General features: G+C 33.4%; 2 protein-coding genes across 7 annotated transcripts in view; one reads left to right on the forward strand and one right to left on the reverse strand.

The window, feature by feature from the left end:
- Positions 1–7310, reverse strand: part of Oseg1 (intraflagellar transport protein Oseg1) — a 61803-nt gene extending 54493 nt beyond the window's left edge. Inside the window, exons 1-3 of one of the 2 annotated variants that reach the window (XM_072534744.1) lie at positions 7076–7310; positions 6707–6972; positions 4740–4808 (exon numbers count right to left, since the gene is read on the reverse strand). In XM_072534744.1, coding sequence (XP_072390845.1) covers positions 4740–4808; positions 6707–6765 — 128 coding nt within the window. In that variant the 5' untranslated portion in view covers positions 6766–6972; positions 7076–7310. Of the gene's footprint in view, positions 1–4739; positions 4809–6706; positions 6973–7059 lie in introns of both variants that reach the window. The other variant, XM_072534743.1, reaches the window with a different exon arrangement.
- LOC140443464 (calpain-A-like) overlaps positions 1–21215 on the forward strand; it is a 343829-nt gene that overhangs the window by 290329 nt on the left and 32285 nt on the right. For 4 of the 5 annotated variants that reach the window (XM_072534748.1, XM_072534749.1, XM_072534745.1 and 1 more), the window contains 2 exons: positions 8674–8973; positions 13785–13912. In XM_072534748.1, the coding sequence (XP_072390849.1) occupies positions 8674–8973; positions 13785–13912 (428 nt within the window). The remainder of the gene's footprint in view (positions 1–8673; positions 8974–13784; positions 13913–21215) is intronic. The other variant, XM_072534746.1, reaches the window with a different exon arrangement.

A 21215-nucleotide genomic window follows, 5' to 3' on the forward strand; every position in this document is an offset into this window, starting at 1 on the left:
ATGCAGAATTGTTTATAGTTGACGTTATGTTATAGGCACTTAAAAATAAAACACTCGCAACAATAATAACGCATTTTAACATTTTATTATGAGGATATTAATCCCTTGAAAGTTTTATTTCATCATAAGTGGCTCGACAATCCGTTGTGGATCTTGGCCTGCTCACAAAGAAGTCGCCACTCCTGTCGATTCCTGGCAACTTCGCTCCATCTTCTAACCCCTAGAATCTGTAGGTCTTCTTCCACATCATCAATCCATCTCATTCGTGGTCGTCCTCTGCTTCTTGTGCCCTCTGGTTTTGAAAATGTTAATCTCTTCGTGTATTCGTGATCTGACATCCTAGCAATGTGTCCAGCCCATCTAAGTCTCTGCACTTTAACGAACTTCACAATATCTGGATCGGTGTATAACTGATATACTTAGTTCAAAGTTGTATCTTCGACGCCATAGCCCATTTTCATTTATGGCCCCAAAAATCTTTCTAAGAATTTTTCTCTCAAAAATACCAAGAAGTCTTTTATCATTTTGAGATAAGATCCACGTTTCAGCCCCATATATCAAAACTGGTCTTATTAAGGTCCTGTATATATTAAGCTTTAGTGCACGTTTTATATTTTTAAAATCCACAAGGAAACTAAGTTCCTGTGTTTGGCTGTATACCATATATTAAAAATTTTGAATAAAATCCTTTATAAAAAGGTATATAAAAAACCCAGTTGGGCTATGTTAAATTGGCAAAACGTTTTCGGAATAAGTATTCCATCATCAGTACCAAGTTAATACATGGATGTAGCCACTAAATATGGGATTACAAACCCTTTAAAAATTGCTAATTGAAATTTAGTTTACATAATGTCTGTTTTACAATTTACCAGTAACTTTACCATCTAAATTGTAAAACAGACATTATGTAAACTAAATTTCAATTAGCAATTTTTAAAGGGTTTGTAACCCCATATTTAGTGGCTACATCCATGTATTAACTTGGTACTGATGATGGAATACTTATTCCGAAAACGTTTTGCCAATTTAACATAGCCCAACTGGGTTTTTTATATACCTTTTTATAAAGGATTTTATTCAAAATTTTTATATTTTTATTTTTTAAATGTCCTTGGAGGCCGTGAACAGTTCTGTTTGCTATTGCTATGCGTCTTTTTATTTCGTCGCTTGTCGTGTTTGTTGCGTTTACTAGCGATCCAAGATATGTAAATTCTTTGACTTACTCAAAGGTATGGTTGTTAATTTGAATTCTTTGTTGGATATTTCGAGGGTTTTTAGAAACCAACATATATTTGGTTTTTTCCTTGTTTACCACAAGTCCTAATTCACTAGCTGCGTCCGCAAGCCTTGTCTCTCCTGCACCATGTCTCTCATACTTCTGCCCACTATAACTATATCGTCAGCGAATGCGAGAATTTGCGTCGATCTATTAAAAATAGTTCCATTCATTCTAATATTTAATTGTCTGATTGCCTTTGCCAAGGCAATATTAAAGAGCAGACACGCCAACGCGTCCCCCTGTCTTAGACCATTATTAATGTCAAAGAACGTAAAGTTTTCTCCTTCAATTCTAACGCATGAGCTTACGTTTTGCATTGTTAGGTGGGTCAACTTAACTAACTTAGGTGAGATCCCAAAGTCTATCATTGCATTATATAATGCAGTTATTTTCACACTGTCATAGGCTGCTTTGAAGTCAATGAAGAGATGGTGTGTTTCTATGTTATATTCTAGTGACTTTTCTAGAATCTGCCTATGTGCTTGAATTTGAATGTGCTTGGAAATTGACTTTCCAGCAGTAAATCAGCATTGATATTGACCAACAATATCCTTTGTAAAATGTTTAAGTCTTTCAAATAATACATTGCCGAAGATTTTATACCAGATGCTAACAGAGTAATGCCTCTATAGTTATAACGAAAGTTTTATTTAGCCAAAATAAAATCAGTACCTTCCTAACTTGAAAGTAAATATTTACTGCTAATTGTTGGTTCAAAGTTAATTATTATTTTTAAAGTATTGTTTCCGTATTTTATAAATAAAATTGTCATGAAATAGAACACACTGTATTTTATTACATTTTTCGTTTCTATTTATAATTTTTTATCCGATATAATATTATTGTCTTCTATTTTTTTATTATTTTTTTGAAGCTATTTTCTTGTGACATTTTAATACAATTTAGTAGTTTTATTGGGATGAAGCTCGCATATCCAGTGCAGGAATATTTAACTGACACAATGAACTATATTGGAATGACTCAAATCCTAGTTCAGGGGATCAGGAGGTAAGAGGGATTCGGTTTTGTTACATAGTGTTTTGGAACAATTCGGAACATTAGTGTTTTGTTACGTATTTGTAGAGTAGATGGAGGAGCAGCTACCCTTAATGTCGAAGTCGTTGAAAATTATTGAAATGATAAATTTCATAATCAGTGGATTGGAACTTATGGTTTATATTCACCAGAAGTAAATCCTCCTAATTTTTTTATTTGACGATTGTAAAAAAACAGTACTAGCTTTAATACTAAGGAAGAATAATTCTAAAGCATTCATCAAGCATTTGGAAAAATAAAGCCAATGCATATACTCAATTGAGCAAGATCTGTAAGAAAAAGGTGTCAATTATTATTATAACGAAACGGGGACATTTTGAATATTTATTATAATTTTTAAATTTTGTAAAATGAATTCTAGTTGTTCCTTTGTGTATTATTGCTGTTTTTATGTTTATTACAACGTTAATATTTTCTTAAAATTAATTTTGATTGTTAAATAGTTTTTTGTTGCTGGTAGATGTGTTATTTCCATTTTTTAAGTTGATTGACCTTATTTCTGGTAAATTAAACTGTGAAGGATTATTATCCCCATAATAAAATGTTAAAATGTGTTACTGAGTGTTTTGTTTGATAAGCGTCTATAACGTGATGTCAAATAAAGAATTTATTTGCAGAGTAGCTCTAACGACTTAAAATAGATATATAATATGTCATATCAGGTGAAAGAGAATTAAAAATGCAAACGAAAAATGTGAAAATATATAGGGTGTCCCATATAAAAAACATAAATTGGTATTACATATATTTCCTTAGTGAGACCCCCTATAAAAATTTTCCGTGCGCCACTGAACTCTTCCATAATAAATCTATCAAAAGTTTTACTAAATTTCTTAATAAAGAAGATATTTAACGCTGTCGTTTTCGACATTTTTTAATAATCGCCCTTTATATCGCTAATTCGGAAAGCGATTTATGATTTGATTAGGTAATCGTTAGGGTACTTTAACGAAAACAAAAAAGTCATGACATCTTAGCTACTTTTTTTCTATCTCCTATAGTTTTTGGTATACTCAGTAATACATACCAATTTGGGACACCCTGTACATATTATTTATATTATTACATATTATTTATATATGTACACACCAACTGTTGGCTGGTATCTTCCTCACAACACTAATGTTCTTGTTTCAAGTAGGGATCATTGTGATCCCTTAAAGTGAAATCATTAACATCAACCCTTGTCACATCAATTTTATAATTTAAGAATTTCAAAATGTAATCTAAGGGTTAGACCTTACTTTGTGGTTAGTTTGAATTACTATTATGATGTGATTTTCACTGATGATGGTCTGATAATACCAAAAACTTTCTGAAATTTTTAATCTGTTTTTATAATTTAAATTTTATAATAAATATATACCATTACACCTAAGAAGTTGTTTACTTCACTGTAAGTATTTTTTAAATGAATACTTTTGAAAACCATATGGTTGCAGTGAAAAGAATATTTTTGATATTTTTTAAAATACCATCTTTTTCTCTAAGTAAGTATAGCAATATCGAAAATAAGTAAAATTTGCTATATTTTTTCCTTAGAATATGTTTGACTATTGATTCTTGAGGTTATTTCCAATATAAAGATTTCAACCCCCTATAAGAAACTACTTTGAAAAGACAGTATAGTATGCTAGTTACGAACTTTTCTTAAAGTGTAGCATAACGAGACTTTGATTAAGTCAAACAATTCTTATACTAATCTTCCTGATGGATTCAGAGAGACTCTCTTGAAATAAAAAATGTAAAATAACGAGACTGATTGCCGAACATTTACTTTACAACTCTGCTTGACACAATGCAAACAGACTCTTATGAAGTGAAAAACAGTTGCTAATTACAACTGCTCTTGACAACCCAGAACAGGCTTTGTGACACAAAGTGATGACATAATTTTACATTAAATATTAAAAATAATAAATTAAATTTGAACAACCCCTTGGGGTGGATTTCACCCCCAAGTTATGTCCACTTCGGCATAGGGTAGATTTTGAAGTTAAGGATAAATAGATGTTAATTCCAAAATTTCTTCAAAATCTATGTGTGTTGATAGGAATCGGAGGTTGTACCTACTATATTTTTACTGTGGTACACTGGACAAATACGGTTTACATTTTCTCCCTCTTAACATCCTATTTATGTTAGGATGTTTTAATTCCTTTTCCTTCCAGTATATTATTTTGATATGACATAATCTCCATGTGCTATATCGTGATACATATCTTCCAGTTTTTATATCTATAGTAAATTAGTACAATTGTCTACTAGGTCTCTAATAAAACACAAAACAGCATTATATCTAAAAAAGTGTTGACAAAAACAATACATGCAAAAAGAAATCATACAAGATAAACATGCATATACTACAAATTATGACAATAACAAACAAAAATATAACTACCTCAATTGTTTTGTACTTGTCTGGGGTTTACTGCTACCCAATCGGAATGAAAATCCCGATTTTGTTGGGCTGAAATAAATTTAGTTTTAAGTTTTCAATGATAAAGTTATTTCATTTTATTCATATTTGGATACTTTAGCATACACCAGGTACACATATTATTTAATTTACGAAAGTCTAAAAAGTTTGACATTGAGAATACCTATAACTAGGCAACAACTGACAACTATAAAAATCTGTAGGGAGAAATATTATTTACTATTTTTAATGGCAATTAACCATAATTTCAGTTAAAAATATGTTTATTTTGAAGTTTAAGTTTGCACTTAGGAAGTTGTTCTCAAAACATAAAGTAAACAAATTTTTGCTATTTGGTAACAAAAAAAAAATACTTCTAATAATTTAATTTTATCTGCCTCATTCATATTGACAATTCAGATATAGATATACTTTACATTTCAACATAGGTGAGTTTATTGAACTATTTAACTTGAGAATACCCATAAGAAAAATCATAGCATGTCAGCATGTGATTTATCTTTAAAAAGATAACTACGCCCAATCATTAGACATGGGTCATTACACACATTATATAAGGAAAAATAAAATGATGTATTTATCTAATAGGTTTAAGACCCTGTAGTAAACATAGCTTTTAGATATCACCCAAAAATATCATGTGTGCATGCTTGGATCATTCTTTATGAACTGTTTTTACATTTAATTTGATCATTCTGATTTGCTTCATAGTTATGAATTATTGAATAAAGCATTGCACACTTTGATCATGAAACAATTAACAATTAATGGATATACAAAGAGCTTGTGGTTGAACAAGAAAACAATAAATGAATTTGTTAATATTGGGTTTTAGCCCCTAGATTCCATTCTCCTAATTATTCCATGAATCAGTATTCAAGTACCATATCTACTCCTAAGGAATGTTATTCCACTCCTATGTTTAACTTGACATGATCAATAGAAATTTCTTCTCCAAGAGATAATTTTGATGCTAATAGGGTTATTAAAATGAATTAAAATGAAATGAGGGTTATTAAAATGAATTAAAAAAAAACAGAATGAACCAGACCTGCAAATGCATAAAGGATAGCTTTGAGTGACATCTGAAAGCTGTGTATATTAAAGCTAGTATATATGATGATTACTATTTCCATTGGAATAAGCCACAATTAAAGTTTAAAATAAGTTTATTCAATTTCGACTTCGGAAATAGTTCTGAGAAATTTAAATTTATTTAAAGCTTCAGAACAATAACAGGTATATAAGATAAACAAGATAGTCAGAAAATTTCAAAAGGACTGATTGAACAATTAAGAACTGTTTGCCTACATAGATAATAAATTTTTGACCATCCCAACTGTAGATGGAAAAGAGAACTATTAAACAATAGTTAAGGAGAGGGTATTAATACTTGAATTTGAAACTTAGATGGAATGTGATCAAAAAAGAAATGGAATAAATACATATAAGTACATGTAACATGACATAAACTGAAAAGTGCCAACTGTATAAATAACTATGTAGAGAAGAATAATGTATAAAATTTGAGTTTTTCAGAATTTAGGCTGAACATTGAGTTTATAGATTATAACAAACAATTAACAAGAACCACTATGCATCTGAATCTGAACTAATTAGTAGTTGTATTTTTAGTATATTAACCATTGAACTATTTAAAGCAATGAAATCAGTAAATAAAATTTAATTGATATGCCAAATCAGAAATAAACCAAAAGAAAAATTCTACTGATAGCACTGTGAAGATAATTGATTTTTCTTATTAACTAGAGTAGCCAAATCAAAATGTGCCATAATTTGTGCCCTAAAAGTAAAATTATATCTACTAGATGTATCCAAATATGTGAAAGTTAAAAACATTCTCATCTAATTAAAGGTATCTTCATAAAATTACAATAAAATACCACACTTTAGTAATAACTACTCACCTTTGTGAATGTTTTTCTGTGTCTTGGATTTTGTCTACCCATTTTGGTAAATATCGCATTTTGACTAATTTTAAAACTACCTGTTTTTCATATTTTAATTACTTCATTGTTAAAACCAATATAGTCACTGCATTATTAAAATTCTCCCACAGTATTTTCCATTGTTGACATCCTAGAGGGAAATTTTGTTGCTAGGTAACTGAATACCTTTATAAAAAACTGAATTGGAAGAGTATCAAATATTATAAAACTTAATCCACTTAAATCTGAAACATTAAAATAGCACATTATTAATAAAGGCACCCTTGCCTTAAGACAAAGAGATTAAATATTATTTAAAAATTTAAACTTACATGTTAAGTATATTACCGCAGCTGATGATATTGCTAAGAAATCATGAATAGATTTTTATTTATTCTAGGGTTTAACAATTTTACCAAAGAATATAGCGTCTATATTCTTTGATTTTACCCTCGAAAAACAATCAAAAAGTCTTAGAACTCTTTTGTTTGTATTTTTTAAACAAGTGAATTAGCCGACAACAGACGACAACCAATAAATACCTTCTATCTACAACGACAGGTTGTTGTACTTACACCTGGTAAAAGAGACACCTGTATGCGGTGTACCAAAAAGAAGAAAAGAGATAGAATATTTGAGAATAGAATGATCACTCAGTGTTGCCAGTTTATTGCTTGTTTCTTGTTGTTTTGTATACAAAAGTTCGGTAAACTCCATTCGCTTAGCAGGGACAAATTTTGACAGATTCATTGTCGGAAACCTACAACACAACAATTCCTACTTCTCAGTATTAATAGCTCAAGTATCCTGCTATTACAGACTTCTTTCTTTAAAAAAAGAAGAATTATTCTAAATAGTCGAAGTGTATATTAAACCCATCAAATTTTGGGTAGTATATATTTAAAAAATATATATTTAGTTGTTATAATTTAACATAACTATTTATTATATGGTGCAGATAAATAAATATTGATTGTCGGTAATTCGCAAACTTCTATTTTATTTACTATTTAGTTTGTTTACTATTAATATTTTCTATGAGTACGGGTGCTTGGTTGTATAGTAATTTCCAGCCACTTTTAGTCTGTCAAAAAGTAACTAACTTCGCAAAAAAATAATTACTAAATTCACTAGACAGTTCGGACTGGGATTAGCGAACCGAGTTTATAATCAGCATACATTAGGGTGTCTGTGTATAATATAGAACAATTTAAGAAAATAATATCACTTGGAGTAATTGTATAAATATAAATAAACAAATAAAAATAATAACAATAAAGGATATATTCCTATTCAATGTAGAAAACTAGGTACATACTAAAAGAGTTTCAAAGCAATTGATTTTTAACTTAGGTAGGTAGGTACCTATATAAGTAGAAAATAATATTTTGGATAGTTTAGTTTTACAATTGTATTAACACAGTTCACACCAGAATATCCTGTGCCACTAAAAACATTTAAATTTTAGCATATTTTACTTTCTGTAATACTTATATTTTTTACACAAGTTTCCTGCATAATCCCTAACATAATATTTAATAATACGTATGGTTTTTAGCCTTTGATAGTTTCAATCGGGCCTGATGATTGATAATTCTCAGTAGGGTAGATTATAACGTAAATTATAGTACACCTGCACCTGATTTGAAAATCAATTAATTCCTTATACAACAATAGTCTGACAACATAGCAGGCAATCTGAAATGTTTGTTGTGGCTACTACACCATGCTCGGGTAAAATAAATCAGTTTAAGATCATTGATAAGTAATTTTAAAATGTTGAATTTTTTGCGCCTTAAACTTTAGGATACGTAAGTGTATTTAAAATTTTAACGTAATTAAGAATGTATTTAGTACAAACATTTTTAATGTTAAATAATCAAATTCATTGTTAGAATTATTTTAAGCACTTAATTATTTAATTATTTTTTCGTAATTTCCACAAGATCGTGAACAGAAGAAAGCGATCGTTTCAATTGCACCTAAATCTACAGAAAAAACTGCAAGTGCAGAAAACGACTTAACGGTGGAACCTGAAGTAAAAGTTGTCCTGCCTGCGACTCCTGGTCAGGAAGTTGCTACTACTACTACTACTACTATTACTACTGGTACTACTACTACAGAGACTGGCAATTCCTTTACTTCGTTTTGTTCCTTGTTTTGTGGAACAATATGCCAAGGAACTCCGTTGGCAGACTATTTCACATCTAAAACGGACGTAGCTCCATTAAGAACGGTTTTGGCTGGTATGTGGACATAAAAGAATCTGCATGAAACATTTTGCATGATTATTTCTTAAATTGTATGGTTATTGTTATACATAGTTTACGTAGAGTAAAATATACTGATAATACCGTCAGTTAAAACTGTGTAAAAAGAACGCAAATATTCATATCGAATTACCTTTCTATGTTTATCTAATTAACCAACGATTCCATAATTGGATATAGGCCCTCCTAATTTTTTATTTTTCTCGGGTATTAATAAGATCGATTAAAAATACGTCTAAAAACATATCTTGGTTAACTTCCGGTCATAAAAATTTTTGACTTCCGGAAATTTTTTTTATTGACTTCTAGTTTATTCTTGATCCTTTTAGATGCAGCTTTAGTCATTGAACAAACAATCGATTTGATTTCGATCCACAACTTTGTTTGCAAAATAAAAATTCACACAGAATCTGTACGCCATAGAAAAAAATATTTCAAACAAGTAATTTAGCTGAGATAGATAATGTTGATCAAAAATGTTTATTAGCACTTTTTCTGTCGAATTAACCGTTCTCTCATAAACAACGCTTGAAGTAACGGGCGATTTTAAACGTGTTGCGAAATTAATTTTTTAAATAAAATTATCGAATCGAATCGAATGGGTACTGTAAATCATAGTAAAGACTTCTACTAAATGTCATTTTAAAGAGGAAGGATAAAGTTTTTTTTTTGTAAAGTAGTGCCTATATTTCTACACTCGTGGAAAAAAGTTATGGAGTATAAAAGAAAAATCGTGTGTGTTCCTGTTTTTTGGTTCGTTTTTTTAAATATATATTTGTTAAAAAAAATTGTTTTTAACTTTACAAGGTAAAATTTCGATAGGAAATTTAATTTTGAACAACTTTTTTGTAGATGTGTGTGTACTAAAAGTGCATAAAATTCACTCAAATGCACTCTAGTGCATAGGGACAAATTCACCCGTTTCTCAAAAACGCACCCCTTTGCATGGTAGGACTCCGCGGTTTTTTCATATTTGGGGGTATATTGATCATATGAAACAATAAAACCTCTTTAACGTCGTAGTTTCTTTCTAAAGTACATAAGCAATAGCCTACTTCCGGTTGAATCGAAAGTGATATCGAGCTGTATCGATTTTATACGTATAAATCGACTGCAGTTATACGGAAGTTTCAGATTTCAAATTCGAATATTTTCAATCATGTTTACTATACGGTCTACCTGAAACCCCTGTATTGTACTTAAAAAAATAATAAAATCAGATCAAAAATAATAAAAACTAGTTATTTGTAAGCTTCCTTCTAGTTTTCGACCATGTTTTTCTGACACATCTTTTTAATAGGAAACATTGCTAAAATCGTGCTGTTTAGGATGTTTTTCCACTTTACAAACAAATTCAAGTTTACCTACGTTTCCATTATCAATGACAACAACTTGACATAGATCTGCAATACAAGGAATCGTTGAACTTGAGAATTGCTTTTCAGGGCAAGCGGACTTGTTTCATTAGAGGCATGTTCGTTTATCGCAAGAACGGTGTAATTTGTAATTAACGTTAACGTTGTAATAAATGTTAAAACTTTTTTTACTGCCTTATAACGAAATGTGCGTTCACTGCGCAGTAACTAAACGTTTTTGTACGCTGTACTCGCGATAAACGAAAACACCCTACCATAGTATGTATCACGGAAATTAGTAAGAGATTGCCTTTAACCAAAAAATTGTGATTTTCTCCAAAAAGTTACTCAATAGATATCAAGAAAAGGTATATTCTAAAAATTTCTAAATATCCCCTTTAAAAATTACTAAATCTGGGGGAAATCCTTAGACATGGAAATTATGTGCCTCACATAGTTGCCATTGTCTACGATTCGTGGGTGGTTCTTGCTTCCTTTGCGTTTGTTGTTTCTTCTAACTGTCGGAGGTATTACTGTCGATGGACGTCATGATGTCGATTGTACAAGATAGTATCAACATTCGACAAGGCATCAACACTTATCGATAGTTCCACGAACTGATTAAGGATCGTGGAAATATCGAGGAAAGTTAAGCGTACTGTTGAACTTTCTTTATATTATTATAATATGCTAGTTTTTAAATTGTTTGTGTTTCTTTAGAAAATTTTATTTTATTTTTTTTGCTAAAGCACGATATTATAAATCTTAATATTTTATATTGCACGTGTTTGTAAATAAGTACCTATAAACTAAGACAAAAGTACTAGCGTCATGACCAAACATATTTAAGCTACTTACTATTTATAAATAAAAATATCCAACCGTACGAAGTGAAAACAAACATAAAAAATCTATACACAGATGTTCATTCAAGAGCCCATAACTATTTGTCATAATAGTTATGGGCTCATAGTCCATAACTATGTTAATCAAATTAACACAGAAAGAAGAAATATTTGTTACAATAAATATAATTTATGACTCCAAATATAAAATATCCTAAACATGGAAGCTATTTCTACATATACATCATATACTTAGTGAGTTTCTTGGGAAAAATATGAGCTGAAGAATGGATGTCACTTATGGAATATATAAAAATAATAAACAAAAACTAAGTGATAAATAATACGAAGACTAGAAATAACACAGAAAAACCTTCCCACATTGTACATACAAACGAAAATGTTTTTACCATCTGTAAGTACCACGAGAAAGTTAGAAAAGACCTGTCTATAATAAAGAAAAATATATAAAATGTTAATCTTAACCCAAGTCGCTATAAATATATCACGAGACAAAAATTTAGTTTATTAATAAAGTCGAAGAAAGAAGAAATCTTCACTGAGGAATATCAGAGATTGGACTAACCCCAGTATTGAACAGATATTTCAATTAACCTTCGTTAGAAGATGGCTCAATAAATAATAAGAAGAAGATACTCGTCAAAGTATGTACGAAAAAGTAAATAGAATGGACTAAAAGTTCATGACTAAATATTAATTCAAGATCTCGTTAGGATGGTAACATCAGATAATTTTTGCGTAATTCTTTTTCTTCTTAACGTGCCCCATCCCTAAAGACATTGGCGATCATCATGGCCCATTTGACTCTAACTTCAGCCGTTCTGAAAAGTTCTATTGACGTTTTCCCACTCCATTGTCTCAGATTCTTCGGCCAGGACGTGCGTCTTCTCCCCGATTCTTTTGCCTTCCACCTTCCCTTGTATGACCAGGCGCATCAATTCGTATTTCTCGTTTTTTAGTATGGGACCAAAGTAGCTCATTTTTCTTTTATTTATAGTGTCGCGTATTTCTTTATCTTTTTTCATTCTTCGTAGCGTTTCCGCATTTGTTATGTGTTGTGTCCAAGATATTTTGCACATTCTTCGATAACACCACATTTCAAAGCTAAGGAGTTTTTTCTCTGTCGCCTCTGTAATTGTCCAGGCCTCAACTCCATACAACAGGACAGAGAGCAGGTAGCATCTCAATACTCTAGTTCTAATTTCGATGTCGAGTTTTCCATTTCATAATATTGCTTTCATCTTATTAAAAGCACTTCTAGCTATCTCAATACGCCGTTTTATTTCCGTACGCTTCTATCCCATTCTTCATTAGTTCGCAACCTAAGTACTGATATCTGTGCACAATGCCTAAAAGTTTTCCTTTATCATAAACACTGTCTTCCTCAATCTTGTTCTTGCTTACCATCATGATTTTTGTTTTATTTGTATTCAGGGCCATTCTATACCTTTCGCAGTATTGGGTAATGCGATCAACCAAGATCTGTAGTCCTTCTCTGCTGTCCGCAAGAAGTATTGTGTCATCTGCGTATCTAAGATTATTCAGAAGTGCTCCGTTAATAAATATACTTTCATTTACGTCTTCTAATGCCTCTTTAAACAATTCTTTTGAATACATATTAAAAAGTAAAGGGGAAAGAACACATCCTTGTCTTACTCCACGATTTATAGGTCTTTACTTCGATTTTTGTTGGTCTATTCGTATTATGGCTTTCTGATATCGGTATAGATTGGCAATGATTCTCACATCTTCGTCATCTAATTCTGTGTTCTGCAGTATTTTTGCCATTCTTCGGTGTTGTACTTTGTCGAAAGCTTTTTCGAAGTCGACTAGACATGAATACGTCGCAATTGATATCTTGACATCGTTTGATTAGTGTTTGTACAGTCAATAATGCTTCTCTAGTGCCAAAGCCTTTTCTGAATCCCAATTGGTTTTCAGCTATTCTATCATCTAGCTTTTTATAGATACGTTCGTGTATCACTCGTAAGAACACTTTTAGAATATGGTTTATCAAGCTAATTGTCCTGTGCTCTTCACACTTCATTGCGTTTGATTTTTTGGGTATTGGAATAAATATTAATATTAACCATTCTTTCGGAATCTCTCCCGTATAATAAATGTCATTAAATAATTCTATTAGTGTGCCCATATGATTTTTTGTTAATATTCTTAAGATTTCTGTAGGTATTTCATTTGATCCCATGGCCTTCTTATTTTTTATACGTTTTAGCGCTTTCTCAATTTCGTCTTTGGTGATTGGTGGCCTATTTCTTCCTCTTGGTTCAATTACCTCAATTTTCTCGTCGTCTTTGAATAGCTCTTTTATATATTCTTCCCATCTGTTTATTTTATCTGTACATTCCGTTATTATCTTGTTTGCGCAATTAATAAACTAAATATAGCAAAAGTCATTGTAAGTGGTAAAAGCATTAAAAGAAAAGAAGTGAATTTTGACATTGCACGTTTTAATGGAACTGCACTTTATTATTCCATTACATTATACGCTTGTAAATAAACCGTACATTTTTATTTTGTACCAATATTAATTAATATTATTTTTTAGAATTAAAACTCCAAGGATTCTCGAAAGACATTTGCCGAAGTATGGTTGCCATGTTAGACGCAGACAGATCTGGAAAATTAGGATTCCAAGAGTTTAAGGAATTATGGGGAGCTATAAGGCAATGGAAGGTAAGGCTGTAATTAAATGTGTATGTGTGTGTGTGCGCGCGCGCTGTCGATTTTTATGACTTAAATTAGTCGAACTCAACCGAATATAATTCTATAACTAATCTGTTATAACGTGTCCCAGTGAAAGCGACTTCCATCCAACAGTTTTTTATTTAAATTTAGTACCTCGATAGCTTGACCATTGACACTAAACTGTTGTCTTATTTTGTTGTTATCTAATTCCTCTATATTGGATCGAAATAATGATACGAAAATAAAATTTCGATCCTTTGTTTGTCTATCCGTCTCTCTGTCCAGCCTTAGATTGAAAAACTGTAATAAATAGAGAATAACTGACGACGAATTCCAATTCAGCACTTAAAGTTATTAAGACAGAAACAGTCAAAAGGGAAATACTCACTTCGGGTTTTGAGAAAATTGCTAAACTCGCAAACGACGATAGATCACTTATTTTGACAACGGATTCGTGATCATCGTGCGAAAGTAAGTTCAAAATCATGTCTTGGTTAACTTCTGATGATAATTTTTTTTTACTTTTACTGTATTTTTGATCTTTGTAGATGTAGGTTTGCCGTGGAACATGCAAAAGTTGTCGAAATTCGAAAATTAGAAATTCGCAATATTTAAAAAGATGCCCTATTCGATCCAAATAATTTTGATTTTTGATCTACAACTTTGCTTGCAAAATAAAAATTTGCACAGAAAAATTGTTATAATATAGTCCCTTTTATACTTTTGCGTATGTGTGTGTGTGTGTGTGTGTGTGTGTGTGTGTGTGTGTGTGTGTGTGTGTGTGTGTGTGTGTGTGTGTGTGTGTGTGTGTGTGTGTGTGTGTGTGTGTGTGTGTGTGTGTGTGTGTGTGTGTGTGTGTGTGTGTGTGTGTGTGTGTGTGTGTGTGTGTGTGTGTGTGTGTGTGTGTGTGTGTGTGTGTGTGTGTGTGTGTGTGTGTGTGTGTGTGTGTGTGTGTGTGTGTGTGTGTGTGTGTGTGTGTGTGTGTGTGTGTGTGTGTGTGTGTGTGTGTGTGTGTGTGTGTGTGTGTGTGTGTGTGTGTGTGTGTGTGTGTGTGTGTGTGTGTGTGTGTGTGTGTGTGTGTGTGTGTGTGTGTGTGTGTGTGTGTGTGTGTGTGTGTGTGTGTGTGTGTGTGTGTGTGTGTGTGTGTGTGTGTGTGTGTGTGTGTGTGTGTGTGTGTGTGTGTGTGTGTGTGTGTGTGTGTGTGTGTGTGTGTGTGTGTGTGTGTGTGTGTGTGTGTGTGTGTGTGTGTGTGTGTGTGTGTGTGTGTGTGTGTGTGTGTGTGTGTGTGTGTGTGTGTGTGTGTGTGTGTGTGTGTGTGTGTGTGTGTGTGTGTGTGTGTGTGTGTGTGTGTGTGTGTGTGTGTGTGTGTGTGTGTGTGTGTGTGTGTGTGTGTGTGTGTGTGTGTGTGTGTGTGTGTGTGTGTGTGTGTGTGTGTGTGTGTGTGTGTGTGTGTGTGTGTGTGTGTGTGTGTGTGTGTGTGTGTGTGTGTGTGTGTGTGTGTGTGTGTGTGTGTGTGTGTGTGTGTGTGTGTGTGTGTGTGTGTGTGTGTGTGTGTGTGTGTGTGTGTGTGTGTGTGTGTGTGTGTGTGTGTGTGTGTGTGTGTGTGTGTGTGTGTGTGTGTGTGTGTGTGTGTGTGTGTGTGTGTGTGTGTGTGTGTGTGTGTGTGTGTGTGTGTGTGTGTGTGTGTGTGTGTGTGTGTGTGTGTGTGTGTGTGTGTGTGTGTGTGTGTGTGTGTGTGTGTGTGTGTGTGTGTGTGTGTGTGTGTGTGTGTGTGTGTGTGTGTGTGTGTGTGTGTGTGTGTGTGTGTGTGTGTGTGTGTGTGTGTGTGTGTGTGTGTGTGTGTGTGTGTGTGTGTGTGTGTGTGTGTGTGTGTGTGTGTGTGTGTGTGTGTGTGTGTGTGTGTGTGTGTGTGTGTGTGTGTGTGTGTGTGTGTGTGTGTGTGTGTGTGTGTGTGTGTGTGTGTGTGTGTGTGTGTGTGTGTGTGGAGAGAGAGAGAGAGAGAGAGAGAAAGATGGCATTAGACAAAGAATCTTTTTGCCACGGAAAATTGTTATAAAGATTTTTAAATTTTTATCTTAGAATCGTTTATAAACTTGATTGAAATATATATAGATTTGTCAGAATAAGATAACAGATTGCTGATACGAATAAACCTAAATATAGGCTCCGAGTTTGTTCCCTATAATTAAGACAATCGAAAAATAACTGATTCAAATCTCCAATAGATTTATTATTACACGAACAGAAGGGAGTTTCATAACTTCCAATCCTATGCAGATGCTCTGGAAAGAGGCCATGGTTAAGTTTTAGCCGGGTTATCGACGAGGAATGTACTTTATTATAGTTCAAATTAAAATGGGGAATATTTTTTTTGGTAAGTATCGATGAATAGAAAAGTAATGGTTTCTTGAAGTATTCTGAACCTCTTTATATTTTGACATACATCTTTCCCTGCCAATACTCCTGATAATAAAAAAATTGTGCTTTTCTTATTAAGGTTTGGAGGTCTAGTCTTGCCCATTTCTTGATTTTACGCAGTCAGATAGTTCCCATAGCATTTCTAAAACCATATTGGGCTTCTAGCGATCTTCTTCGCATTTGCGGCTAATTTTGCTATGAAGTATTCTTACAAAAAAAAAAAAAAAAATTTTAGCGAGTATGGCTCATTAGGCTAGTTAATTGATATTCTGTGCATTTCCGCATCATTTGTCGTCTGCAAGGACCACATTTTCCTTCTAGTTTTCCTTTAATTATTAGTTAAATGCATTTATATCTCTCGTGTCTGAATATGTCCAAGATAAGATGTTTTTCGTTTTTTAATAATTTCTAAGTACACGACCTCTGTTCATACATATTAAAACTTCTTAATTTTTAACATGGTCCGTCAATTGAATTTTTAGAATTAGCTGAAATATCCACTTATAAAAGTTTTCCAGGCGTCGTAACGAGCTAATTGTCGACGTCTAGGCTTCCATGTCATCTAATAGGACACTGTGTATTATAGCATTATATAATACGATATCGTAGAGTTAGATCAAGATCTCGGGTGGTAAAAAATTGTCTCATTTTAAAAAAATTAGTTTCTGGCCTGTAGTTGCCTCTGTAGAATGGAACAGGTCAGAAACGCATCTCTAAAAATGAGACAAGACATCTCTAAAATTATATATAACATTTTAATTTTTTTTAAAAAGGTTAATGTCTGTATCTCTGGGAGACGAAATTGTACTGCTGGCAGTCCATTAGCATACGGTTATTGGTAAGAGCACACTTGCAATTGCGGTAGGTTGAAAAATCTTTTAAGGACATCAAATGCTCATGTGTCAATCTTGTATGACCGCTTCGTAGTCTTCTGCCTATTCCTACTTCGGATCGAGTTAGATTTGCTAGGCATGGTCGGTCAAGAATGGGTTGGTTTTTTAAGAGAGGTTATGTCATTTAATAAAGGAGCACGGAGGAGAGAAGGGGTTTCCAAACTTTTTTGTATACCACGCCCCTTTTGTTAAAATGAAAGCTTTTCGCTCCCCCCTTAACAATAAATTTTATGGGCCTAGGAACAGAACAAAAACAATTACGTATTACATTAAAAACAAAACATTTATTTATACTGCCGTAAGATACAACAATATCAGTTTTCATAAAATACAAAATATATTAATAAATGAAAAATAAGGTAGGTTGGTTAGTGAGGTGGATGGGTTTGCATTTTCTTTACTAGTACAGCCATTCGTGGCTAAGTTGTAGTAAGTTCACAACGCAAGTCACTAGCAACATTAAGTTTGTTCCGATACTTTGTTTTAATTGCCACAAATAGGTGTTTAAAAAGGCAAATATAAACGAAGAGTTTCCCGTAATATACTTGGATACACTTTGAAATATTTTAACCAAAGTGAAGGTTTGTCCATTATATCAAAGTTGTATTTGGCAGAGGAATCATGTTTAATTTGCAAAGCATCTTCTTGAAGTGATTCAGGTAGGGAGTCTATATTGGCATGCAATGAGTCAGTTGACATTCTCTAAACACTATCGTCATAAGTGTCTGGGAAGTATTTCTGGAACTCTTTAATTAGGCTCTCCAAATGGTTTGATATTTGGATTTTCAAACTTGATCCTTCATAAATGTCTTTGAAGCGTGTTTCTTCTCAGATTGACTATACTTTAGGGAAATTTGAATAATTTCAGGGGTTTGCTGATATTTTAAGCGTCCAAAGTTGCAGTTTCTTAATATACATATTGATCGCATCACGATGAGTAACTATATTTGAGTCTCCTCCCTGCAGTTTTAGGTTAGGGCTGTTCAACGATTCAAAGATGTATGACAAATAAGCCAATATTACTTGGGTACAAGATTTTTTGAAGGCCACGCTTAGTTCATTTTGCTTTCGATGTTCCAAGAAGATGATTACTTCATCACTTCCTATATCTTCACAGAGAGTTTTAAACAGTCGAATTCAATGCACTGTTTTTTATGTAATTTACTTTAATACACAACTTTTTAAGGCAGTATTAAGTTCATTTGGAAGGGTTTTTGCTACCAAGGCTTGTCGATGTATAAAACAATGTATCTCAGTTATATCAGCATTTTTCTCTCTTACTAATTGCATAAAGCCTGAGCGAGAACCAAGCATTGAAGGCGCGCCATCTGTACATGCACCGATCAGTTTCTGCCAAGAGATTTCATGTTTGTCAAAAAAGTCTGACACTGCTTTTATAACAATAGCTTTGGTCGTGGTCTCCAACTCTGTATAAAAGAGTAGCTCGTCTTTCATTCTTTCGTTTTCAATCTACCGAACATGACCAATTAGCTCAGAACATTGAACTATGTGTGTATTCTCGCCTAGTTGAATAGCAAAAAAATGTCGATTCTTTTACTGCATCAACTACCTCGTTTTGTTTGTCTTCGGCCATATCATGAATGGGACTTTTCACAGTGTTGCTTGGATGACAAATGTCTTTCAAGACGATTAGGTCTCATTGCATCATTGCTTAATACTTCATAGGAAATTATACATTAAGGGTGTTCGACATTATCTTTAAGCATTAAAATAAATCCGTATTCGATATAATCATCATTATACTTGCGTTTTTTTGCTGAGCTCATCTTTACTACAATATCTTCTCTCAGTCAAATCACGCTATATTGAAAGTCAACTACGACAATGAAAATCTCACAACACATTCACTCTTATAATACAAGAACACATGCAGGCTAGGGGGTAGCTTAGGGGCAGCGGGTAGACACTTTTCTACGATCCTGGTGGAAAATAGGTCTATTTCAAGGAAGCGTCCCTGCCCATGAGAGCCATGCTTTGCTCTCAATTCCTTACTGAGAGAAATCATGTACCATTCCTTTATCCTTCCAAAATCTAGTTTCCCACTTCCTATCCCTGCTTGGTGAAGGGCAGCAGCGATCATCAGTACCAGTTCAAGGCGTAGAGGAAATGATCCTGCACCGGCTTGAAACTGGATTATCACAAGCATGACCGGAGCAGTTTAAATGGTTGCGGTACTGCGATGGGGAAGGCAACGGGAAAACCACCCCATTATATTTTCCACAAACCTAAATGGTAGACGAGAAAAAGAAAATGGCCCTCCGTCCGGGGCACCCCTTAAATGGGGAGAGGGTGCGAAGAATCCCCCCATCAACTATCCAAGAAAGTGGACAGAGAATCCAAATATACGACCGAATAGTACGCATCGCCACCTGGAACGTACGCAGCTTATTTATGTCCGGGAAACTGGCAAACACTGAGGCCGAGATGGTATATATATTCAGAGATTCTACAGTATTCACTGCCTTCCCTCGCTCAACCGTTTCCATCTGTCTCTGTTGTCCCATTCTCCATCATTTAGGCCTCTCTTACTCATTGCGTCGTCTACTTCGTTCCTCCAGGATTTTCGGGGTCGTGTTCTTTTCCTCCTTCCTATGGGGCTCCATTCGGTTATTCTCTTTATCCATCTGCTGTCGCTAGTTCTTCTTACATGTCCATATGACTTTAGTCTTTTTTGTTCTATATATGTTAGTATGTCGGTTTCTATTGATGTTCTTTGCTTTATTTCGTGATTACTTCTCCTATCCATTCTTGTTACTCTGCAGCATCTTCGCAGGCATTCCATTACTGTTGCTACTATCTTACTGCTGTTGTTCTTGTTTATGATCCAATTTTCAGCCCATATGTCATAATACTTCACACTAATGTTTTATAAATCTGTGTTTTTGTCTTCATACTTAGGTGTCTATCCCACCATACTGAGTTAAGTTGTCGGATTGCTGTTCTTGTTTGTCCTAATCTTTGTGTAATTTCTTCCTCTGTTGTTGCCTTTTTCGTGATTATAAACCCCAAGTATTTGAACTTATCCGTTCCTTTGATTGTTACGTTGTCATCAATCTGTAGATCTTCTATGTTTTCTTCACTTGTAGATAGGTACTCTGGGTTCGCGAGGTTAATATCTAGGCCAGCCTTGGTATATTCTTCTTGTAGTTTCTTCATCATGTAGCTGAGGTCGTCTTGGTCTTGCGCAATCTGTGCAATGTGTGGTAAGACTGAAAATAGACATCTTGGGGATGAGTGAAGTAAGATGGCCTGGATCAGTAGTACAAACAACAAAACATGGATACATATACTATTCAGGTGGAACCGACCCAGAACATCAATATGGAACTGCTATATTAGTGTCGAACAAAATTGCTCAATCAGTCACAGACTTCATCCCTCTAAATGATAGAGTAGCAATGTTGAAATTACGAACAACTCACAGAAAACTAAATATTATTCAAGTCTATGCTCCAACAAGTGATAAGTCAGACGAAGAAATCGAAAAATTTTATAACAACATAGACAAAATAATGCGACTGACAAAAAGAGGTGAGATAACGATTATCATGGGTGACTAACGCTAAAATTGGTCGTGGTGCTGAAGGAGACCACATAGGAGCATACCGTCTAGGTAACAGGAATAATAGAGGAAATAGCCTTGTACAATTCTGCGTAGAAAACAATCTGTTTATAGCCAATACCTTCTTCAAACAACATCCTAGAAGGTTATACACATGGAAATCACCTGCAGACAGAAAAGACAGAATTGTTAGAAATCAAATTGACTTCATTTTGCTCAATAACACCTTTAAAAAGTACATACAATCTAAGAAAACATACCCGGGAGCTGATATACATAGCGATCACAATCCAGTTATATTGGATTTTAGATTAATCAAAAACCAAATAAAAAAAAAAAGATTTTTCAAAGTCAAAAAGAAAACAGTGACAACAAAAATAGACATCTCACAACTGAA

Source organism: Diabrotica undecimpunctata, chromosome 6 (genome assembly GCF_040954645.1).
Source record: "Diabrotica undecimpunctata isolate CICGRU chromosome 6, icDiaUnde3, whole genome shotgun sequence".
Taxonomy (NCBI): domain Eukaryota; kingdom Metazoa; phylum Arthropoda; class Insecta; order Coleoptera; family Chrysomelidae; genus Diabrotica; species Diabrotica undecimpunctata.